The 25,843-nt window shown below is 43.1% G+C and overlaps 2 protein-coding genes across 2 annotated transcripts; both read left to right on the top strand.

Moving 5' to 3' along the window:
• The first annotated feature begins 694 nt into the window (after nucleotides 1-694).
• Nucleotides 695-9,516, top strand: LOC143337954 (aquaporin-3-like). Its single transcript, XM_076757979.1, has 6 exons — nucleotides 695-802; nucleotides 2,448-2,574; nucleotides 4,273-4,410; nucleotides 5,910-6,028; nucleotides 7,804-8,021; nucleotides 9,300-9,516. The coding sequence occupies exons 1-6, from the start codon at nucleotides 695-697 to the stop codon at nucleotides 9,514-9,516; spliced, it is 927 nt and encodes a 308-aa protein (XP_076614094.1).
• Nucleotides 9,517-20,110: 10,594 nt separating this feature from the next.
• arid6 (AT-rich interaction domain 6) lies at nucleotides 20,111-23,974 on the top strand. The gene is made up of 6 exons (XM_076758581.1): nucleotides 20,111-20,284; nucleotides 20,848-21,010; nucleotides 21,451-21,503; nucleotides 21,694-21,791; nucleotides 21,885-22,041; nucleotides 22,536-23,974. The coding sequence occupies exons 1-6, from the start codon at nucleotides 20,273-20,275 to the stop codon at nucleotides 23,892-23,894; spliced, it is 1,842 nt and encodes a 613-aa protein (XP_076614696.1). The 5' UTR covers nucleotides 20,111-20,272; the 3' UTR covers nucleotides 23,895-23,974.
• Nucleotides 23,975-25,843: the final 1,869 nt, after the last annotated feature.

The raw sequence follows: 25,843 nt of genomic DNA, 5'->3' as shown, positions 1-25,843 counted from the left end.
AACCAACGTTTTGCTCCAACAGCAGTGTTTCACTCCCATATTGGCTCTTAATCCTTCAGTTTAGACATTAGTGCATTTACAGTGAAACACCATGTAATATAGCTGACAGCTGGGTGAGCACAACATCTGTCAGTATGATGCGTGTTTTCTACTTAAGGCACACGCCACTGTTCACCTGTTTATTTATACATTCCCTCTTAATGTGAAGAGTCCTCCGCAGCTGTGAGTGCGTCTTGTGAAGAGGGATCGGATTGGCAAAGGGCCTTCGTCATCTTACATCCCTCAGGATGAAGTCCCACGCTTGATAAATGTACACAATTATGTACTGAGAGACCTACATTTTAATTGGAGGTTTATATAATTGAGGGCAAGAAACCTTGAAAAACACCCATCAGTTAGCTCCCAGAGTAAATGTGCGACTTAATAGCTTTATTTTCACATTTGGCAGCACTGCAGAGCGAGAAGTGCTGAAGGGAACTCAAAGCAGACCTCCAGCAGCCCTGAAAACTGTGAAGAAGAGATGGGTGGGTTTGGTAGGAGTTGCCGCCAGACCTAAGGTGCCCCCCCCCCCCCCCCCTTTTTTTAACTAAGGGAGGGATCCTTAGGAGACCCCTTAAAGCTGATGCACAGCCAGGAATTCATTCGTTGTTGGACCGCAGAGCCTACCTCAAGATAATCTTCTAATAACTGCATCATGGGAAAACAAAACAACATTTTGGAGAAACTGGCAGAGACCTTCCAGATCCGGCATGTGCTCCTCCGCCAGGCCCTGGCAGAATGCCTGGGAACCCTTATTCTGGTGGTGAGTAAAGAGTACGTTTGCATCCCTCCTGCAGGCTGCTGAGTGGATCATTTTGCTCAAGAAAAAGAGGATAATAGATTCAATTAAAATGTTTATCATACTCTGTATAAACTAGTTATTAACTCAGTTTAAAATTTAATGTTGAGGATTTTCTGCAGATTATTGTCTGCTACCATTAAATTAAATTACATTTAAGCTGCAAGCTGTGCTATTTAGGAAATGGGAGGAATTAAATGCACCTTTGGTTACATTTAAATAAGAATTGCAAATAGCTGCATGGTTAGCATAACAATTTGCATTCCTCATATTTTGCTCCTATTTTCTCATTTACAGTCTTTACTTTGTGTGTGTGTTAAATGTACTTTTTTCCTCACACTTTAATCTGCAGAGTGAGCTCGTTCAGCTACTTTTTGCTATAAAATAAAATGAAAGCTTCACCAAATTTCTGTATGTGTACATTAAATGTCTAGAACATCCAAAAAAGACGCACAAAATGTGGAATAAGTGCATGATGACGAACACGTCAAACCGATGATAAAGATGTGAGATGCAGAGCAAAATAATTATTGTCTTCACTTATTATATCACCAGTAAGCACATCATAAAAAACGGTTTCTGGATCCTCTTGTCCAACATGTTTGTGAGGTGAGCTTGCAGCCATGTCTAGCCTGAGTTGAGCTGTTTGATGATGATAAAGTTCATAATTTGGGTTTTTGTGAGGTGGTTAGGTTGTTTAAAGGCAAGGCAAGCAGGGCTAAAATGTAAAGAAAGTTTAACTTCTCATTAAACTGTCTGCTTTCTCAGATCTCTGTGCGGCAAAGAATAATTTATTTAAATAGTTTTTCATTGGAACTTTAAAGTCGAAACACCCCAGACTCCTCCATCAATTATCTGCCGTCTTATTTCAGTCTTTGAACTTGAAATACACACAGTGGCTTATTATTTCATATCCATATTCTTTGCTAATGATAGAAGAAGATGTCATACAGCATCTATAGTCCCCTGCTGACACCTAATCCAGCACACCAGGAAGTCACAAGATTCTTTCAAATTAAAGCGAGATGGGTTTTTTTTTTAGCCCGGGCAAAACAACCTGCAGTCCCTCTGTTTCTCACAAGCGCCCACAGACAACAAAAATATCAGGAGAGGACAGCAGCAGTGAAGCGCCAGGCCATTTGTTATTCTGCTCCCCAGCTGTGACTGATCTGTTAATTCCAGGAGACCTTTCGCTCTGCTGGCAATCAGGTCCCCTCGGCGGTCAGAGCCGGCCCTCCGCGGAGGCAGCCTCCGCAGGTGGAGTCAGATTGTTGTCGGCATCAATAGTCCCACACAAAGCCCCACCATAAGACACATGACCTCCGAGGTCAGAGAGACACACCCTGGTTATGACGAAAAGCAAGACTCAGCCAGACGCCTGACTCGAGGTCAGGCTGCTGTGGGGCTTCATTATTCTCTTTGAAGTTTTTCTTCTACTGTCTGTCCACAAAAATAACTCCAGCTCAGGGTTTGTTTGTTTCATAACTTGACTGCATATGTCTGGTTGGATGCCAGACTGGAAGAAAAGCGTGCTGTTAAATGTTGAAAACAGATAGAAGGTGGACGTCTTCGGGACATAAATCGTAGTGTTTCCCTCTCTTCTACCCAGATGTTTGGTTGTGGCTCCGTTGCACAGCTGGTGCTCAGCGGAGGCTCCCACGCCACCTTCCTCAGCGTCAACTTCGCTTTTGGCTTCGCTGCAACTTTGGGCGTCCTCGTGAGTGGACAGGTCTCAGGTGAGGATACACTGGATTTCAAGGGGTACAGGTTCTCCACCAATGACCCCCAATCCGTCCTTTACAGCTGCTAAAACATGCTTGATAGATCATCTTGATACTTGATACAAATTTTATGATAACTGCTGTCATATGAACTGATGATATGTCAGAAGTCCACGACAGGAAATGGCACATTACCTGAAGCACGTTTTAGAGACGGTGTTGTTGCATTGGAAGTTGATGCAAAGATGCGATTAGATGCTAATTCGTCACTTGAGGGAACGATTTTTTTGAGTATTTGAGCTTTTATGAATCCAGTTCATGGACCACAGGACATGAAGAAAACAGGTGGGGTGCAATAACAGAAAGAGCCAGAGCTCCTTCAGTCAGAGGCTGAACTAAAGACAAAAACAATCCCACAGTCACAGCTTGGTGCGCTGTTACTGTTAGCTTACAGCTAACGTCTGTAGCTTGCACAAATGATGCAACAGTCCTCGGTTGAGCGAACCTCAACAGGAAGGTCTGCGGGTTGAAATGTAGATTTGTTCTTAAATAGCCCGTATTACAAATAAAACGTGAAATATTTCCCAATTTGGTGCAATACAATGATTTATTCTGGCATCCTCATTAACTGTGCAAAGAGCTACCACTTCAATTTGGTTTTAACAAGATCAGAGAAAAATACGACACATTTAAAGAAAAAAATGTTGATCATTATCATACGTTCATACATGCGTCAGCAACAATGACGAGGAAGTAATGTCAACATAACAGAAGGGATATTTTAATAAAAGTGAGGACGTATTTATCATCATGAAGAAGATCACAGCTAGCTGAGCTGCAGTCATTTGCATCACTGTCATGAAGTGCCTGTCATTCAAAGAGCTTTTCCACACAAGACTCAGCTTTTTTTATTTCCCCGCAGCTCCATCAGCATAACACAGAGTCATTATTATTGATGCCTGACAGACACTAAATATCAGCAAAAGGTAAACTGGCAGTTATCTGAAGTGCAGTATTTACCACGCTGATGTGTTTGCCAGACTGATGACAGCTCGAGAACAGGAAGCAGTGGACGGAGGAATGCAAAGTTTAAAAGAGACACGCACACACAGACGGAGGCTGCACTTAGCCCTTAACTTGAAAACTGCGTGGTCCATAATTGAAAGCAAAGTGAGTGAGTCAATCCTCGATCCCAGCATCTTCTGTCAAAAGCAGCGACGCTACAAAGGCTTCCGCAGTTCACTCATGCTCACTCCTTCGATGCCTTTATAATGAGCCTGTCCTGCCTATAATACGCACTGCAGCCGAGAAAATAAGCTCTTATAATTAGATAGCTCCAATCCTGACACGATTAAGGTGTGAATACGAGCGAGGCTCAGGAGTGTGCCATCAGAGCAGTTATTTCCCCCTTCAAGGTTAGAAAAAAAAGGATACTTTCCCGAATCTTTTCATCCCGCCAATTTAATTTGTGTCACAGAGACCTTCCATCCGAACAGGACTTTTCTGAGACCGCAATTACTGACTGTACGGCGGGCTTAGAACCGTTTCTTCTGTCTCGCTGAGGAAAGAGGCGGTGGAGGGCTGCATGCACGCACTGGAGATAAAGCAGCCTCCATGTGTTTGTTTTCTCCGGGCGAATCACACAGAGTCTGATCGTAGATACACATTTAAAAACAAATAAACCACGCTTTCTGTATTTTTCCTCATCTTTAGGTGGTCATCTTAACCCAGCGGTCACCTTCACGCTGTGTTTACTTGGGAGAGAGCCTTGGAGGAAGTTCCCGTTGTTCTTTTTCTTCCAGACGCTCGGAGCCTTTCTGGGTGCAGCGATTGTGTTTGGGATGTATTTTGGTATGTGATGCTAAAAAGGAAGGAAAATGTTATTGTTCAACAAGCCTCTCGTGCTTAGACAAATCAAGATCAGTGGTGCATGCAGCAGTTCGTGCAAACTTTGATTTCCTTCAGCAGCTTGATCTTCGTCCGCAGAAGCAAAATCAAGTGGTTGTTCTGTGCAAACGCACCAGTGATCAAATGAACATTTACACTTTGTTTGTGGCTCTTTCACTAATTAGTCCAACATTTAATGGCTTCCTTCAACTGAATCTCTTACACAAGTCATCAGTTGACACACTTTGCTTTTTCAGAGTCATGGAGGCCGTAACTGTTTGTTAATCTCCTTCATCCAATCATGTGTTCACAAAGTGGTGAACCTCGCTCCATCCTCGCTTGTGAACGACTGAGCCTTTTCCAGGACGCCCCTTTCATACCCAACCATGATGCTATCACCTGCTAACACTGAGCCTGTTTACCTGTGGAATGGTGAAACAGATGTTTTGGAGCATTCCACATCTTTCTCAGTCTTTAGCTGCTCCTGTCCCGACGTGTTTGAAACGCTGCATCAAATTCAGAATAAGCAGATATTTACAAAAATCAATGAAGTTGATGAGGCGAAACATTAAATGTATTGTCTTTGTGCTTTCAATTGAGTTTATGTCAAAAAGGATTAGCAAACTGTCACATTGTGTTTTATTTATGTTTTACACAGCGTCCAAGCCTTTGTGGAATCAGGGCTGTAAAAAAAAATAATTGGCTGGACCTTTATTAGTCAGATTTTATGTGGTGGAAAAGCTTTAGCTATTATGAGACAAACACCCACTGTCTCTGTTTTCAGAAGGATAGAAGAACGGAGTCGACAGCCGGGCTAGCGGCTCTGAGCTGAACGCTAACATCAGCTAACACGCTGATTTTCAGCTGGTATAGTGTTTGCCATATGAAGCTCATTAGACGTTAGTATTAGTACAAACTATTGGACAAAGTGATATTTTGGTCATTCTTTACAGTGGACAGGTGTCACAGTTTATCTTCAGGGGAAGGTAAAAGTATGCACCGAATTTCAGGCAAACTAAGCACATGTCGACACTCAAGACAGTGAAAGCATGGGCGCCCCCTGTGGCGAGTCACTGTCCAATAAAAGCAAGAAATCTGCCCCCAAAAATAACAATTAAGAAAAGCCACAAAAGTCAGTCATCTGTCTGAAAACCTGAGTGTTACACTTTGTGCATGTTGTTTAGGCCTTTACACTCGCATGTCCTGCTGCTGACTGCAGCTCTGGAAGCAAGCAGAAAGTAATCAAGAAGCTGAAATGTCAAGTGTATTGTTGTTTGTAGTAGCTGTCAGTTTTATCTCTAAAACATAAACGATTTAACCAGTTTAACCTAAAATCTGCAGCTACCTTCAGTGATATTATTTGATTTGAGATGTAACTGAGTGCGGCAGCAGTTTTAAGCTCTCTTGCACCATTAAAATACAGAAATTCATTTTTAAAAATGAATTGTCCATTCTCCCACCAGATGCATTGTGGGACTTCAGCCAGGGGGAGCTGATGGTGGTGGGGGAGAATGCCACAGCTGGGATTTTTGCCACATATCCATCGAAACATCTCGGCCCGGTTAATGGATTCTTTGATCAGGTACCGCTGACGTGACTTTCTGGAGGTTTTTTTCGCCTCTCATCAGTGAAGACGGCGCCGCCGTCTGAACCGGCATGCACTCCGGCCGAAGTAAAGCACGACGACTGTACGCAACAGTCATTTTCCATCAGTGTTCATTGTGTGTTGGTTTAGTCAATAGCCTCAATTTCACGCATTTAACTTTAAAGAATCACAGACTTCATAATAGACACTTGAGGTCAATGTGACGCATGTCTGGTGGAGCTGAATAGACAGCATCGACTCAAAAAACACATTTGTCTTCAGCGAGACGGATGGCTGAAAAACATGGCTGAGTCATGTCCACTGAGGACAAAGTGTGCTGCAGACATGGCAGCGTCAGACTTGTGAGTCCAAAAGTCCTTATTGCCCTGAAGTACTATATCGAAATCTGTTGCAGCCTAATAGCCAATCACATCACATCAGCTCCTCTCATCTCTTTAACCTTTTAAAAGCAGCAGACAGTGTAATGAGCAGGACAGTGTCACTACTCATTTGATCTGACTGTCCAAACTTGGAGTCTGCACCGAACAGCTTGTAAGTGTGGCGAAGAGGAAGGTCAATTAGAGCCGGCTGTGTCGGAAGATTCAAATAATTAATGAAGATAAAATTACGCGGCGTGCATCAAAAACCTGGACGCTGCAGATGCAACTCGCTCAGTCCTGCAGCTGAACAGAAGTTGGTTCACACCTTCTCGTTCCTGCTTTTCCTGTATGTTAGCTTTCTTGCAGAGTTATTTAGTAGAATTTCTTTCTTAATACGTTTGTGACCATCAGTAATGTACTGTCAACATCCATATTATGACAAGAACTCCTCAAGTAAGTACTGTAAGAAATCAAGGTCTGGAAAACATCACAAACTTTAAATGCACAGTGTTCATCACATAAAGAACTGATTCTCCTACAACAGGTGTGAGTGACATTTTTCACTTTGTGCCTCAGTCAATAAGGTTTTTTTTAAGGCTTTTTCAACAGGATGCACAACCCAGACAGTTGAGAAGGCCATTAAAAGCCAACTATGCTTCATAACAATCACCAGATGATATGTTACGTTTCTGGCAGGGTTTTCCTAAAACGTATTGAACAGCGTCTTTGACTTTCTTCAGTGTGTCTTTGAAGAAATGTTCAAGACCCCTGTTGACACGGAAACAGCACTTCCTCTATGCTGCTGTCAGCAGTGCAATCTCACAAAAAACTGCAGCTCACACGGATCAACTTTTCAACTCCTTGCAGCTCTGTTACATCAGCAGTCCTGCCCCTGGCCAGCAGGGGTCGCTAGCAGCCGCTGAGCTCATGTAGATCCTGACAGCAGGTGGAGTAATCTAGACCACGTCCACGTCGTGCACATATACTGTGAAAGTGTTCTCAAGTCCGGGCCTGCACTGATGCAGCCGTGCCAATTAAAGCTCTGCTTGTTGTGCTTCTGCCATCCATTGACGTCAGAATACATCAGCGGGCGGCAGAAGCTCATCGACATTCATTTCTCTTTAAGAGAAAGCAGCAGACAACAACATCACAACATCTTCAGTGCGATGAAACGTTTCATAATGATGATCTCTCACCGGGATCACAAGGCAAATACATTTAAAAGTGTGTTTGAATATCACCATGGAGAAACATCCAAAAGACTGAGAGACTCTTGATTGTTTAAGCCACAGCAGGACTGTTGTGTCTCTTCAATGAGAAGAATTAAGGATCACATCAAATGAATGGGAATAAAACGCATTAACAGATCCTTCTCCCCGCACTGTGTCTCAGATCATTGGAACAGCTGCTCTGATCGTGTGCATCCTGGCCATCGTTGATCCACACAACAATCCAGTCCCTCGAGGTCTGGAGGCCTTCACCGTCGGCTTTGTGGTGCTGGTCGTCGGCCTGTCCATGGGCTTCAACTCCGGCTATGCTGTCAACCCAGCCAGGGACCTGGGACCTCGCATCTTCACGGCTCTTGCGGGCTGGGGCAGAGAGGTCTTCACGTGAGTACAGCGCCATCCTGGACCGCCTTAATCCAGTACGCCAACTGTAGGGGACGGGGACGCCACCCACAGGGGGCTCCAGAGATGACATGAAGATTGGAGGTTTATCATTTGCCACCTTTCCTCAGTCAGTGGATGAATTCAAATTTGCTCAAAGTGGATGAAGTCTGGGTGGAGCTCAGGGGGGGGCATGGCGCGCAGTGACCCCTGTCACTGACTTTGATAGGCTGAGACGCCTGTCAATCAAGCAAACGTGCCAAAACACACTTCTAATGGCAAATATCTCCCCAGTTTATCACAATTCATCCAAAGCACACTTGAGAAATAGTGACATTAATATTACTTGCTACAGATTCAATTATATTTCAAACTGCTGATTTCTGTCCTTTACGAACAAAGAAATGCAGGACTGCTTTGTGGTGGCAGAGTCACGCAGCGTGATGAGTGAGAGAAACATTATCTGACGTACAGCATTAAAGGGTTTACTCCAGGGATTTAGCACAGCACTGAAAAGCAGGGGGCACTCACAGAGGAAAATATTTCTAAAACATGGGTAAATATCGAAGCAGCAGAGGCCAAAATATCCTGACTTTAATCCCCCAGAGTGCAGCTACATTGCCCACAATTAAGGTTGAGTGAACGACTGGACTTCTAATGCAGGACACAGATCCAAATGGTTTGGATTAAGAAAAGGGATTTATTGTCGCAAAGGGCTAATTGATCACAGGGAGATTATCCAGGAAGGAGCAGGCAGGTGATTTCAGGTGTTTCAGACTGGAGCTGGGCAGACTGGGCAGGTTGACACATGAGGAAAACAGTTTGTTCACTGGGAAAAGGCACTGGGGGGAGCTACCAGTGGGACGTGTTACCAGGCCAGAGACCCGGCAATGAGCGGTGAGCAGAGCCTGGTTTTTATCCTGTGGCTGGTGATTTGTGGATTGGTTGCAGCTGTGGTGGCTGATTGGCATGAGGACCAGGTGTAGGTGAGCTGTGATTGAGGGGGAACCGCCCACTCCAAACACACACACACACCCACACACACGCAGGGATAAACACAAGGAGAGGACTCACACGATGCATTACCCATTCAAACATATTAAAAGTGGAATCTCTCAGTACTGACTTGGCTCACGTGCTTTCCGACCTGCAACGTTGCATGTGTGCAACTTCCGCTGTGCACTCATATTTCATCCAGGCCGGCTGCAGATGGTAAATTGGATAAAAAATGGAAAACGACACCATGCATTACAGTTTTTTTTCCCATTTATTCTCTTTCAGAGCAAACACCTACTGGTTTTTTGTGCCCATCTGTGCCCCCTTCTTGGGTGCAGTGGTGGGTGTGCTGATGTACCAGCTGATGATTGGGTATCATTTGGAAAGAGACGTGCAGGAGAAGGAGCAGAAGGAGCAGAAGGAGCAGGAGGAGGAGGAGGAGGAGGAGGAGGAGGAGGGAAGGTTCAAACTTTCCGGTGTTACCGCCAACGAAGACGCATGAGCTGAGTTTCTGTTCACAGTTGTGCTGCAGTCGTTAGTCGTCACACAGCTTTTTAAAAATGTGCTTTTTAGTCATTTCATTTGTTTTATGGCATCTTGCTTCATCTTCCTCTCTCTGTGTTTTATAGCGTGCTTAGTTTTTAGTGCCTGACTTCATTTTATTCTCTTTTTGTTTTAACTGTGTTTTGCTTTTGTAACTGTGCAGCATAAATAAACTTCACGATCATTATTATTATTATCGATCTGGCATCGCTTTTGGATAACATACAAGCCATCAATCAATAATCGTGAACACATCTGCGATTTCATAACAGACGGGAACAGTTTGTCAGGGAAATATGGCACAAGCTTTCTGAATTCATTTCACTTAACTCCGCTGAGCTCTTTCATTTCTGTTTGAAGCACAAAACTATTTCCTTCATGCTGCGTGTCTGACAAAACAAATATATCAGCTCACGTATAAAAGCTAAACAAAAGACAGTTTAAGTTGAAGCGGGAGTTGAAAGGAGTCTTGTTTATTTCTGTCTGAGGGGAGAAAACCTACAAACATCCTTCTCTCCTGCAGTTTCTTTATTTGTGAGCATAGAACAACATATTTTACACATTTCCAGCTCTGCCACTGGAAAATCAGTCATTTGAGTGAGATTTTGGGGACTGCTGCAGGTGTTACCTGATGTTTACCTTCCTAAAAATGACCTGGAAAAGATTAAAACATGCAAGAGTTTGATCCTGTCTTTAACTCTGACTTACAACGAGCTTTTGCTTCAGTTCTTTCTACATTTGCACATAAGTTTGGATCGGTCCGCTGCTGCTTTACTGTGGGTGCGAACACTGTGATGATTTACTGCAGGCTGTACATTTATTATGTAATGGAAGAATATGTGAGCTCAGTGAGTGACGGAGGAGCAGGTAGATTGTGAACAGAGCCATGGATACATGAGAGGTACATATCCTCTCATCTAACTCTCGGCTGGAATGTGCATTTCACAAGATGTCGAATTATTCCTTTCACAGCGCTGGAGACTCTTAAAGCTGAAGTGTTTATGTACGCTTGAAGTTTTTCAACAGTGTAAATGTAAATGCTAGATTGACTCCCAATAAAAAGGTGCTGTCTCTGGGAAAATGTATGATACTCTCACTGACAAAATGTCTGACTTTGGCGCCCCCTGTGGTAGCGTCGAAAGACGGTAATGCATGTGCTACTCACTCCAGGCAGAAAGGCACGAAACACACAGACTGTCCCCATTTCCTCCAGAATTTCTCATTAAATGAATGTTTTTGCAAAATGTCCTGATCACAAACATGCAGCACATGGTGGCCTTGAAACAAACGAATGTAAGATTCACCTGTTTGAAGCTGAAACCTTCACCCCGGGCAGTGGTTGGGTTCACTTTTTGTATTCATTTATTCTTAAAAACAGGAGAAGGTTGGTGTATTTTCATGTGGAAAACTAAAACAAATGTTCTTTTATTGAGTGAGCAAAAGCCTCAGAGACTCCCCGGCATGCAAATAGTGACATTTGCTACGTTACAAACGCCCTCCAAACTGTTAATATGCCCCTTTTGGTTTATGGCGCCTCAGGTGGTTATCGCTGTTAGAAATTCGATCTGGGTTTGAAAGGCCACTAAGGGCAAAAAAAGGTCAGGGGTATTTGCTGAAAATAACACTCCCTCTACCAACACACCGAAGCACACAACATGCCCAACATGACACACACACACACACACACACCCACACACACACGTCAGAAGTTCATATCATGAAACCGACGTCCGTCAACGCTCAATTAGCATTATCAGAGAAGCAAACACATATTCTGCATCAAAATATCAGTAATGACATTTTTGGAGTCTGGAAAAGAATATCAATCCATCAGATCGTACAAAGGCTTAAACTTCAGAGACGGCTGTTTGACATTTGGAGTCCCTCTTTGGCGTGACCTTTGCAGCAGTTCACCAAACATATCTGGTGTCAATCTCGCCATTTGTCTCTGAAATTATAATTTACCCTCCTGTCGACTTGCAGGAGACAAGCAGAGCGAGCAGCGGGATTTTGGATTCTGCTTTTATGGATGTCACAATAGAACAGAGGCGAGGTTCAAGCGTCTTTGCCTTGAAACAGTTCCATTACAAACGTGGCGAGGCCTGCTGATCTGAAAAAGCACAGCCGCCGAGTAAATCCGACGTCGCTCTTCATTTCCTATGCATTGGAGTCAGTCTTGTACGGGGCAGAAACACAAGGCAGAAATGAAAAATGTTATCTACGAGCAGAAAATAAAATCAGCAACATGGATAATAAGAAGGCTCTCCGCGGTCGACGCAGCTGTGTGCTGGAAGACGTGCAGGGCAGAGCGTGCCAAACACGGGCAGCAGGTTCTCATTTAAGTTCAAACACATGGAATATTACACGCCATATTCAGCCTAATCTTTATGTAATGTCACTCAGGCAGAGCGAGGTGAAAGCTTGAGCCACAGTGCCACCGTGTGGTCAAGTCCCGAACCTTCAGCACTTCACTGAGCAGTGCTTTCAGGAAGTGACACATGAAGAGCCACAAGAGATGAAGCAACAGTAAGACACTAAACCGACTTTTAGTTTTTTTTCCCTTTGAGTCCGAATCCTAATAAGACTGAAGCTGATTGACGTGAACAAATAAATAAACTCTGATCCAAACAAGCTTCTGCGGCACTTTGGACCAAATCATGCTCAAAAGAAAGCCTGCCTTTCATTCCCCCGATGCCGCTCCGCTGTCCCACAATGCAACAGGCCTGTCATGTTGCACGGAGGCATATTTTCATTCCAAACGGCGGTGCAGGAGTGCAGCACACAGGAGCCGAGCGCAGATGATTATCCTGATTATCACCTGCTCTGTGGTTTCCTGTATCTGTGTCACAGTCAGTTCAATTTGTCACACCCTTTCTGGCTCTGAGTGGCATTAAGTGGAAGCCTCTCACTTCTGCAAATGTCTTAATTGCACATGAGCCACAGCCAGATACAGTACAGGAGGATGAGTGGGTTTGTTTGAATTTTTTTTTGGTTTGCTTTTACTGTGATTAACACAGCAAATCACGATTCAAACACTGATTGAATCTTTAAAGCTGCTGAGTTTTTGACCTCGACCAGCGATATGCGGTGTGACATCACACGCGTTTGAGCCCTTTTCTGACTCCATGAGGGAAATATTGTAATATTTCCAGCACTGGAAGGCGTTCCTGTCCGACAGCGTGGCCACCCGCCTTCACGTGGTCAGCTGGTCAGCCGGTCGCAGGCATGGCAGATTCACTGCTAAGAGCAATGTGCATTGATTTGATTGGCAGACGAATGACGGTGCAATTTCAAATAAGAGCCATCAAATCTGATGTTCACGATTTGAGCCCATTCACAATGAGTGGAGCCTGTCCAGATGTCTACAGATGTTCTTAATTTCATTCTTAATAAAGTTTAATCTTATCTTATCTCATCTTATCTTATCTTATCTTCGCTCCTTGTAAGCTTTTCACTGAAAAGGAGATACTCAGATGTAACCGTTGTTTGTGTTGTAATCACCAACATCTTAGTTACTGTGATGGATTACAATTACTTTTATTTTGTTATTTAATAAGAAGACACATCAAATGTAACTAGTTACTCCTCAACCCTGCCTAAAGGTGGCGCTAATGTGCTGAGAAACTCGGCAGTGCAGAAGACGTCAACATAAACTGAGAAAAGTCCGCTGGGCATCTTTAAATCTGATGAGAAATCACATGTTCGCTCCATAAAGAAATCTATGGAGGCAAATTAGTCTTCATACAGGTGACAACTGCAAACGCACAATCACAGCCACCGTTTGTCAACTCATTCTTTGCCTTCATGAAGCCTTGATGCAGGTCACAGATGCATGGAGCCACAGTTTGACACACATCTTTAAATCCCTCAACTGACAGCCAATTTTAAAACAACATACCAAACACCAGCGTGCGGTGCATTGCACAGTACACAACGTTCTTAAACGTTAATTAGCCTGAACGTGGCTATGCGTCATGGCTGTGTCTGCACACAGTCCACCCACAGGCACGCCAGCATTTCAAAATTGCAGCTATGCGTCGTTCACTGGATAGCAAAACGATGGAGACACGAGGAAAAGCTGATTAGATTGGCGCCTGAGACAGCCCGCCTCTTTGTGCTCCTGAAATGCGGTTGAGCTCGAGGCTGCAGTATGCAGGTTGGAAACAGCAGTTTGACAACATTTCAATACGAGGTCCGACTTATTTGTTGCCTTTCAAACACACCTGAGCAGATAACACAGCTCACACGGTTTGTTTCACGCAAGCAGCCAAAAACGCTGCTAAAACAAAAGGGCCATATCACTCTAAAGCTAGCTGCTGACTTAGCCGCTGCTAGCCTCAAGTGTAAACTGTATAACTTTTTACAAACTTTAAGGGTACTGCAGTACACCAGAGAAAATCAGGATTCATGAGCATTCAAAACACACCTGCAGTACAAGTGTATCATATCACCACTGTTTGAATATACTTAAATATACTTCAAATGAAGTAAAAGAAACACACACTTTCATTCAGCATGCTAACAGTGTGTTACAAAGGACTTGTAGATCTGCCTATTTTCTACTGTATGAAGTTGTAACTAATTCAAATAAATTTTATTGCTACAACTAGTTAAATGGACAAAAAGAGCACAGATTCTGCATTTTGAGTGCAGCATCTACATTTTCTAGGTACCATGAGGCTGCCATGAGTTTAACATTCAGCCCAAAAACCATTAAACCTCCGGATCTGTTACGCATGTTTGGTCTGAAAACTTCCTCCTCACCTTCGCTGCCACATCGGCTGAGGCGCCGTCACACGTCACTCTCGCTGCACAGTTTCAGGGTGTAACAGATGAAGCAGAAAGACTCCACCCTCGCACCATCCCATCATGCTACGTGTATCTCAGCTCTGCATGCGATAGCCATCTGAATACGCGATCAGCAATCTGACAAATGAAAGATAAAGTGTATGTCCCATAAATCTGAGCGGAAAGATTCAATAATTTATGGAAAATGTAAAGTGAGCTTTAAATACTGGAATCATTTAGCAATGGTTGCAGGACAAGACATAAATCAACACTAATGGAGGAAAAGAAAGAGGAAATATTCATATAGGAGTAAAAGTATAACTTTGACTGGAAATGCGACTCATTTGAAATTTTAAATAATGTATGCGTGGTTCAAACACAGTGTCTTCAAATATTATATTACAACAGATCCCTTTATTTACTACACTACATAAATGACTGCATGAATGAACGTGTGTGTGTTGCATTCAGGTTCACCACCATTAGCTCCAGAAGCAGCCAGGTTTAATGGTCTCCCTGAGCAGAAAAGACTATTTCATCTTTTATTGATCAGTATGTGATTATTTATTTAACTTTGCTGTAAAAACGGCCTTCATTTCCCATGATTAAACACCTCGAGCGCTTTTACAGCGGGGACTTTTTTGTGAGCTCGAGACAGAGGTGTGATGTTTGTTATAGGAAGTTATTTTGTTGTCTCAGCTGCAGAGGGATTTGTTTTGTTGTCTTAGAAATCCATGTGGGCTGAGCACCAGCCAGTAAAACACCTCGCTACCTGAAGACCTGCAGCGCCTCACCTGGATCCTCCCATGCTAATCCAACGCAAGGTGACTAAGTTGGTGCAGCCGTGTTTTTAAATGATGTGAATAGAAGAATCTTAACGCGCCTTCGGAGGAGATTTAGTGACAGTTTAGCTGTGTGGTATGAAGCCAGGTGTGCAAGCGACATCTCGTGACATCTGAGCATCATCAGTGGACTTGGAGTACACGAGCTGTCGCTGCGTAATGTGAGGTGGGTCTAATAAAGGACAACAATAACCAATCTGCTTCTTCCTCGGTCTATATGAAGAGCTGTGAAACCACATTCCTTTCATATACGTGTCCTCTGCTGGAGAGGCGGCAGTCACGCTGCCGTGTTATGGATTCAATAGAACACCCTCGAGTGAAACGTACGAGGAGCTCCGTGAGAAGATTTCTCTCTGAACATGATGTCAGCAGTCGCTTTTCTGGCTTGTTTGACTGATCAGGATGTCACTGTGTTTTTGCACACTCAGGTCTTTATTTTTGTGCACAATTAAATAAACAGATTTCAGACCTTCGTCCGTCTGATTCAGAGAGATCAGAGTTTGATCTCCTGCAGAGTGACGATGCTGCTGCAGGCTGCATAGAAACAAACACTGTGAAAACTGTACAAGCTGTTCAAATCAGGTCAAAAAATACACTTAAATTACACTTTTTAAAGAATCTACCAAGTACACTTTGTGCTATTTTGTCACCTTCAAGTATAAAAAAGTGTTCTCAAGTAGTCTTTGAGTACACCTGAAGTGTAAATAGTTGCTAAATTGGCACAATTTTTACAAATTTAAAGCGTACAGCAGTACACCAGTGAAAATCAGGATTCATGAACATTCAAAACACACTTACAGTAAAGTTGTATTATATCACCAATGTGTTGGAAATATACTTAAATATCCTTCAAATGAAGCAAAATTGAAGTACACTTTTATTCTTATTATTCTTATTATTATTATTATTATTAGGGTGTTAATGGTGCATCACAAAGGCCTTGAAAATAAGTATACTTTTCATAAGTACACTTTAGTACAATTAGAAGTATTTGTAATTTAGTGCACTTACATACAATTTAAAATATACTTATAAAGTACACTTTGAAATACCATTTTAAGTACTGCAGAATGAGTATATTACTTTAAGTAGAACTCAGTGAGATTTATTTAGAAGTACACTTTGAAAGTATTTGTCAGACATACTTTAAATGAAGCACAAGAGGTAAAAGTGTACTTGTAATGACTTTTCTATACTTCAGTTACGTCTTTAGTACACTGGGTACCTTCTGTACAATCCACCAACGTGTGTTTTGTACTTGACTGCACACACAATCGTGTTTGTATCAAAGAAGTTTCACTCCACTCAGAAACGCGATGATGTCATCGTTTTTCGTCTTTCTGAGGGTGACGGTCTCGCAGGTTCGTCATCATAAAACAGCTCTCGGATTGTTTCTGAATCTCCGCACATTTTGATGCTCGACCTAAAAGTGCTGTTAGCATGAAATGGAAGATGGCGAAAGCTATAATTTACTGTTATTAATGGAAGCCAGTGTTCTAGTTTGTCTCTTCTTCGCCACCAGAAGTGCACGAGTCGCTTTGCCACCACTGTAATTAGCCTATTTTCACTTCAGACACTCTGACATGTCATTGAGGCACAGGTGCGGTTATCATTACGAAAGAATTCACATGTGCCAGTTTCAGGGAAGCCGCTGTTACTGCAGTTAGTTCCACCTACACACCTGAGACGAGGCTGTGTCTCCAAATGCAGCTGAACTGGCTGCAGTCAATCAAATGGATGAATCAGCACATATTAATTTAATAGTACTAATAATAATGGGACATCCTTTAGTGAATGTGTCTCATTCTTATGTAACATTCAGAGGAAATATGTATTTTTCTCTTTTGCTCTCTTGTAAATGTGTTATCTAACTTTGGTGACGGCAGTATTTTATGTTGTTTTTCTCCTTTGTAAAACCAAGAAAAACAGTTGTTAAACCTTCTGTGATTCTCATGGTGATAAATACACAATCAGGACAAGAACTTCTTGTTCAGGCTGTAAACCTGGAGGCTCCGATTCCTCATTAATACCAACGACCGGTGATGATCCGCAGTGGGATTAATGAGTGAATGTAAAACGCGTGTAAGGAATTTGTAGAAATAACTTTCAGATTTGACAGGATTTAGTCATCTCACTGTAACACCACGAGCACAATTCAGCATCTTAAAAGCCATCTTCAAGCCTGGAAGCAGAAATTCACCTGTGTCCGACACTGATATGGACAAGTCTTATTAGATGTCCCGACAGTGATGCGGCCATCGTAGCATGCAGGAAATATCACATATTACATAATGTGAAAGGCTTGTTTTCACTCAACAAGCAGCCAAAGTTAAACTTGTCAAAGAGGTTTTGTCATTCGCCGTGTTATTAAGGAAATGTCTGCGCATTTTTCTTTGTGCTTTGTTCCCAGTGTAGTTGTGTAACCCTGAAACATGACATCAGGCAGAAATGCATCCCTTCGCTTTTGCGTCCTTTCAGCACAGACGCTGGTGCTTTGATGGGACTCAGATGGCGGCGGCGGCGGCGGCGTCTGGATGCCTGCGATCCTCCAATCTGAGAGAAACAATGAATTCGATTGTTACCTCAGACTCTTTGAGGTCAGCCAGCAACACAAATCACATGGCCGAATTTTAGAAATACTACATGCTACAGAGGAAAATATTGCCATTACCATGATGGATTTCTCTCATAGTTCAGCTTTATGCAAATATGTGTTTTTTAGAGTGTCTGGATTTGATGGGAATTCAAGCTGCTTTGGTAGTTTTATTGTGTAATGGCTTTTTATGCAAACTGTGTTGATGTTATAGTGATGAAAGCATGAGGGGAGAAATGTTTATTCTCAGTCATTTGTCATTTATGCTAAATCCTGTATCCCTAATTTTACTTACAGCTGCAGTCATCAATTTTTGGTGACTATAGGGTAAAAAACATAAAAGCAAATATGCAAAAATGCCCAAATAGACGAGCATTTATTTGAAGTTTGTTTTCTTTCAAGATGCTGAAAGGTGTTGGTTTCATCTACCTGATATGCAGGTTTATGCTCTATGCCCACTAAGAAAGCTCCATCTATTCACTTCAAAATGTATAAGGATACATGACAAGGGATTTCGTTCTGCAGATATCGGGTCGAGAGGCACATTGAACAGTCATTGCCGAACATCAGGCCGGGCCTGTGAACGATGCAACAATGCACAATAATGTGCTAAAGTTAAGGATAACGTCACTACAGGTACAGTGTAGCTAAAAAAAAAGGCTGCATGTACCTTAACCAATCATTGATTTACAGCCCAGGTGCATGCTGGGTTTGGCTAAATGCTAAATGCTTGTGGTGGATTGTGGTGGACATTGCAGAGACAGTGTGTCCGTCAGTGAGGTGTGAGAGGCCTCGCTGCTGTTTTTGACTGACTCTTCGTTCACTCACGATTCATTTCATCTGTTTTCCGCCAAAACAGGCGACCTCACACTGCCACCACAACGTAATTATGAATGCAAATTAGTTTTATATAAGTGTATTTCTATAAGTGTGTTTCAGCACGCGTATTGTTTGTGATTAGCTAAAATCAGAAGAAACAGAGCTGAGAGCAGACCTCATCACCGCAATCCATAGAGCCGCAGTCACCCGCAGCCGAGGAGGATTAACACAACTCTCACAAATTCACCTGTCCTCAGATGCTCATGTCAGGTTTGTGCATTGTCGCGAGTTTGACACAGTGTACTCACAGCTACACCATGTGTTGTGTGTTGATGAAAGCAGTGGCCGTGACCTGAACACACAAAGCCTGGCAGGCATCCTCGCAGACAGACGTCAAAGTCACAATGAAAACACGCTACTGTAACCAAAAGAAAGCACAACTGTCATTCAGCGGTGATTACAGCTCATTCACTCCCTTTGTCGCTGATGAGGCGACACCCTCACACCCCGATTTTAGCTTAACCTGAATATTTACCAGACGGCGTTGCCAGGTTGGACAGTTTTCCATCCAGCTGGGCTGTTTTGTACTTAACTGCTCAATTTAATAATTTGGGATGCTTTATGTGCCTGATGTCCTCTGTGATGTGTGATTAAGTCTGACAGAAGGCCCGACTCCACCAACAAGGACTAACGCAGAATGATGACTCAGCGATTCTATCGGATGCCTCCTCTGCTCTCTTGTTTGCACTAGTTTCTGGTTCTTCTTGAGACGGCTGTTGATGCATTTTCACCACAGGGCGATACTGGAGCTGATCGAATGAAGCATGGGAGAAACAGCAGCCGAGTAAAGGAATCAGAGGAGTTTGTCTGTCAGATGTTTGGAGCCACATGAAAGAGCGGCTGGAATTCATTTGCATCAGTGTTTAAGATACAAGCAGGGAGGACTCCTGTGTATTAAAGCTCCCCCTCCCTGAGCACATACAGTGTTTCCAGGTCTACATTTGAATCATTCCTAAATGAGAAGAATGAGGATGAAAGCTTTGTACGGGGCGCAGCACATATTACCTTGAAAGATGAATTTAGACTCAAACAATGCGCCCTTAAAGAGGCCCTTCTGGAATGCGTCCCGACCGCTCAACGAGACAGCCGTCAAATTTAAACACCTGGAGCAACGGCGAGCGCTTCCATCGCTAAATTGGCCCCTCCTCGACACGCCGCTCGTAGCGAACGATAACTAAATATTTCAGCTCATTACAGCTGCTACACAGCCTTTACTCTAATTTAAATGACTGTTGGTCAGAGTTTCGCACAACACCGTCCCGCATACTTGGATATGATATGAACTCAAATTCCCAGTGGTTTTCTCATTATTCTGCCAATTTGTGCGGCGTCTTCCACTGAACCGTTTTTGGGCACATGCTCAAGAACAGGTCAAACTGGTCCGACGATGAAAATCTCAGAAGGAAGACGGAGTAAACACCCCCCTCTGCCAGTTGCCCACATTGTCACACAGATACTAACGACAGGTGTGTGACTGACACTACGCCACTTTATTAACCGCCTGCAGTGATTTTGGGTCTTTTACTACAAACTGGAAGGAAAGCCCAGCTGCACACTGCTGCTTCTCTGATCACCAGGGCAATGAGATAATATGATCTATACTTATTCTCTCAATGGAAACACAGGTGAGGAACAATAGAGCTGATTGATTGTGTTCATTTTCTAACCTATGATTTTATTTAATTGATGCTTTTCAGGTACCAGAATTAAAGCTGAGGCAGCTCTCTTCTAACTTAGCAGTGTGAATTTTATTATTCTATTTTTATTTTGAAAGGAATTATCATATTCAGTTATATATTATTAAATTTGTGTGTTTTAAGGGCATTAATGTGACGGTAATAACGTGGTAATAGTAAATGAATATGTGATAACTAAATTAAAGGAAGATGTAAGCAACAGATATTCTAACAAAAGCAGATTTTTTATGACGCAGTGCGATTGTATATAAACTTACACGTGAGTTTAATTCATAACTGTGTTACAAAACAAACTAGGGAATGAAAGAATGCATTGCTGCTATTTTTGAGCGTCACATCAATGGTATGTTGTCTCAGGGGAGAGGGTTGACTCCACTGCGCAAACATGTGATATATGGTCAGAAGTGTTTGACAATCATCAGTCAAAGGGATGTGACCTCGAAACAGCGGCGCATTGTCACCCGGGTGTTTCCTGTGCGTTGTGCTCTTAGGCACACATGGACATGGCACACGGGGAGATCCGAGAGGAGAGGACCAACGAGCCGACGGAGGAGATCAGAGAAATGGAGAAAGAGTTTCTGAAAGACCTCTACGTCTTCATGAAGAAGAGAGACACCCCCATCGAGAGAATCCCAAATCTGGGCTTCAAACAAAGTACTTATGCATATTATTTTATTACATTTTGTGAGAGGAAGCTGCTTTGATGCATTTTACTTGTTTAAGCACCAAAACAGATCAAGGTGTTATATGGCAAAGTTATGTTGATATTACAAATATTAGTTACCTACCTTATTTATACTGACATAACACAATTTAAACAATTGCTTCATTAATTAATTAGTTAACTGCCAGAAAATAACCTGCAACTGTCGAACAGTCTGCCAATCATTTATCATGTTGTACTTTTGGTCAGACAAAGCAAACAGGTTGAAGGTGTAATTCAAAGATGAGTCTGGGAAATCACTGTTTTCTGACATTTTACAGAGCAAACAAGTCAATTAATACACAGAGAAAATAATGTGCTGACTAAGGGAGAATGAACACAGCCCTACATTGTAATGATGACGTGGATTTGGATGTTTTCTGTTTTTCAGTTGATCTATTTTTGATGTTCAAGACTGTCAGAGACTTGGGTGGCTACCACCAGGTAACTCAATATTTCCAGTTTACCGTAATTAGCATTAGCTTACATCGATCATGGCCTCTTTTCTGGCCACTGAGGGACTCGCATTGCAGGTTAGCGTAGACTATAAATGCTGTGGTATGTGCCGTTGGTTCACGTCACTTTGCAAACAGGCAGAAAATAAATTCACTCACAATACCTGCCACTCCTCCAGGTGACTGCTCAGCAGCTGTGGAAGCAAGTCTACAACATGCTCGGTGGTAACCCTCGCAGCACGAGTGCAGCCACCTGCACCCGCAGACACTACGAGAAGTGAGTCGAACAAAGCCAGGCTGAGATTGGGTGTCGCGTTCTCCGAGTGGTTTAATCTGACCGATGTGCTTTCTTTTCTTCTTTTTTTTTCAGACTGCTTCTGCCATACGAATGCCATGTTAAAGGCATATCGATGAGTACCTTCCGCCATCATCAGCCGAGGCACTTCCACTACGGCAACTACAGCAAAGACGATGATGATGGCCAGAGACCAGCTAAACGCAAACTGCTGTCAGTACCTCCGTGCCAGGTTGGTGTTATTTTACGCTCAAACAAGATAAGAAAAACACAGATGTGACTCTAATTGCATATAAGTATTCATTACTGAAGTGGCTGTTTGGGTTAAGATCCGAATAATCATGCATTCCTGGTTACGTAAACCTTTTTTTATTGTGCATTAAAGCAAAATATGCTTATTTGCTTTCATGCTGTGATGAGATGATTGATACCACCCTGAAGTCCGTGTAGTAAATATGTAGCTGAGGCAGGAACTGGTTAGCCTAGCTTAGCATAAAGATGAAACGGGGGAAACAGCTACCTAGCAAACTCGGTTTTTGCATGGATTAATTGGACAAGGAAAACAAGTTTATCAGTGAGTTTATAGTTGCTGGATGGTGGATTTTGTTACCTTTGTGCAGAGCGTGGTTAGCGAGGCTAACTCTCTGCAAGTAACCGAATAAGCATGTTCTATAAAATGTCAAAGTGTTCCTTCAACCTCTGACGGACCCTTTGTCTTTCCAACAGAACATGCATACCCCCCAGGGAGACGGACATGGGAGCGCCTTCCTTGTGCCGCTCCAGTACCCTCACTACTATCACCCAAACCCTGCTGTTATGCCTCCCCATATGCCGATCTCTTCCTCGGTGTTGGCGCCAAATACCCCCCCTGCCCCCGAGCCCAGGTTTCCTTTCAATCACTATGGTCTAAACCCAACGGAGAGGGCGAAGGAGCCGCTGGAGCACTTGCGCTACTTGGCAGAACGGTACAAGACCTCATCTGGACTGATTGAGCCTCTGAACCTGAGCGTTAAAGCATCGAGACAGGACAGCATCAACTACCCCGCCTCGTCGTTCGCCCCACCTTTGTCCAGCAAGAACCCAAAGTTTCTGAACAAACCGTCCCCGCTGTACACTCGTCATTGCCCACAGGTGGTGAGAAATGAAAGATGTGAGGCTCCAGAAGGTGAGGCGCGTTTAGGAGATGCACCGTATTCTTATCCTGAGAAATATGACGTCGATGTCAAAGCTGTATCGGGCTCAAGCAGCAGCCCCACATATGAGTCCGCTCTGACTCTTAGACCAGACGAAGGCGCCATCGGCCAAAGTCCCAGCTCTCCAAAAACAGACTTTACAGTGCGCCAAAAAGAAGAGAGACAGGGGAGCCTCGACTTGAGAGGGCTCGATCTCAGCCACATACTGCCCGGCCTCCCTCCAGAGAACAGCGGCGAGATGGAAATCGAGATACCGCTGTCTGTGTTTCATAACTGGCTCAAGCTGTGCAGGTCCTCGGCCACGATGCACGAAGACAAACAGCTGCCGACTCCTCCTGCTCTGGAGGAACACTCTGGACAAAGCAACTGCTCTGACGCAGACGTCCCCCCAACCAACCTGACATTTCGGTTGAATCCCCAACAACAGAGCTCAGTTGCTGAGGACCTAAGGGTGAGGCAGAGGAATGTGCCAAGCCCCACACCAAACATCCAGACAACCGGTTATCTTCCTAATATGAGCCAAAATCCTTTCACCAGCTACAAGCCTTTGCCTCCGGGTGGCATTCTGAAAAATGCAGCCAGTCGGGATGTCTTTCCGTTTGATCAGCAGGATGTTAATAAGTCATACAGCACCAAACCTCCACATTGCTGGGATGCATACGAGCAGAAGGCCCACCCATTAAAGCCAAAACTTGACTCTAATCCCCTCACAGTCCAGCAAAACTTTGCGGCCTCTAAATCCTACATTGAAGACACGGTGCAGGCGGGGAAGGAGAAGTCGGAGATGGGACCCTCAGCTGTGCTCATGCTGAATTCCAGCTCCACCTCCCTGCTGCACCTCACCACAGAGGAGGTGATGAAGCTGAAGAAAATCATCTCAAGCTCCTCGTGAAGAGCGGCTCAGATAACTACACCCCAACACCGCTCTCAAGCTCATATGATGTCGCTCTTCCATGCACTGCGTTTTACTGAAGTTCCCTGTTTTATGTGTAATGAAATATATTTTCTTTTTTATAAAGAGTATAAATTTTAATGAAAATAATCATTCAGGTCAGGAGCAGATTGTTTTGAAGATAATGTGCTCTGTTTACTTTTTTAAGGCCTTTCTGTACAGTAATATTCTTGTATAATACATTCAGTGCTTTTAACCTAATTATAATGTAAACAGAAATTTAATTCAAATAAATAAAATAGAAGTTTCATGACTCACTCATGACTTTGTTGATTAGGTGAGGCATTTTTATTCCTACTCAGAGAAGCATGGAAGTGGTTGCCTCAGAGCAGCTGGGGATTTTAAGCCAGTTTTGCTTTTTGTATGCACACCTGTGCCGTTAACAAAGTCCTCCACTAGTTAAAGGTCCATTAAACATAATTATGTGATATTTATAGCTTGTCCTGCGCATCATGGCGGGAGCGTTAAATTTGTTAATCCTGGCCTTTATGAGGATGTCATGTAAATATACAGAATAAGAACCAGTAAATCAGTTAAGCAGGGGGAGTGCTGCTTTGTTTTTATTTGTGTGTCATACCAGTATGCACAGTCTGCTATTATGTGATTGCTATAATTATTATTCTCAGATTCCATGCGTAATGTGGAATTTTCAGGTGTGACAATAACAGGAAAATCAAACTGACACTCCCATCATTGTAACTACACACAGTGATTGTTGCGTGCAGAATGCTTGTTAATAACAAACGAACTGAGATAACTATTACAGTCCATTGTGCGTAAAACGAAAAGGGCCTGAAACCATTAACAGAGGGAGACGCAAGCTAACTCCCTTTGCTTCGCTCACCAGTTTAGCCGCTCTATCACATGAAATGCATCGCTGAAGTTTCAAAAAACAAGGAAAGAAAATATTGGTGGCGATGGATGAGAAATCCAGTACGAACACGTTGAGGCGGTTGTTTCTCGGCGGGTTGTTGCTTCACTCAGAGGCCTCTTTGTCGGTGTGTGTAGCCAGTTTTTCATATTTCCAGTGCTATCTGGTTATCAACAACAAGAAAAAAATACTTTTGTGTTTGTGAGTGAAAAGCGTTTTGGTGACTGCGAGGGATTTACTGGGCTCAGAACAGGGATCAGGCTGTTATTTAAGTCTTGGAAGCCCTCAGGCCTTTCACAATATGGTGCTCTGCACAAATATTGCCTTGCCAAGCGAGACTGAACTGTTGGCTCAATACAAGTTCAACTGGTACTGTATGTGTTTATAGAGTCATCAGTAATTTTAAATAAATAAGATATGATAAAGATGACTAGACAGGTGATTTGGAGTTCAAACCACTGCAGCTGTTCTCAATTTTTGGTGTTAAAACTCAAACTGCAGCCGACTGAAGCTGACTGAATTTGTGTTTAAGTATTGCATTTTGAATATATTCTGAACCTTTCAGTAAAAGTACAAATACCACACTGTAAAAGTACTCCATTGCAAGTAAAAGTCTTGCTATTTAAGTAAATCAGGAAAATGTACTTTAAGAATTAAAAGTGAAAATACTAATGATTGTTTTCATAATGGATTCCTACAAATTGCTTACAATTGTTGAGGAAAAAAGTACAAAATGTAATGTAGAGTAGAGGAGGCAGACAGTGACTCAAGTACCTGAAACTTGCACTAAAGCGCAGTACTTGAGTGATATTCCACCGCTGTGTTGGACTGAAAGTGTGCTGGTGCTTCGCTTTTACCCTCATTATGGACTGAAGACTCAGAGACTCTGAAGGACGTGGCCGTTAAAACTCAACGATTGATTTTTAATTGATTCTTCCTGCTTTCAATTTGCAGGGAAGTAGCTGTGCGTGTCAGGCAGGCCCCTGGAGGTTAAGGTTCGCAGTGCTTTCCACTTAAA

Source organism: Chaetodon auriga, chromosome 19 (genome assembly GCF_051107435.1).
Source record: "Chaetodon auriga isolate fChaAug3 chromosome 19, fChaAug3.hap1, whole genome shotgun sequence".
NCBI lineage: Eukaryota > Metazoa > Chordata > Actinopteri > Chaetodontiformes > Chaetodontidae > Chaetodon > Chaetodon auriga.
This window is presented reverse-complemented; position numbering and strand designations above follow the sequence as displayed.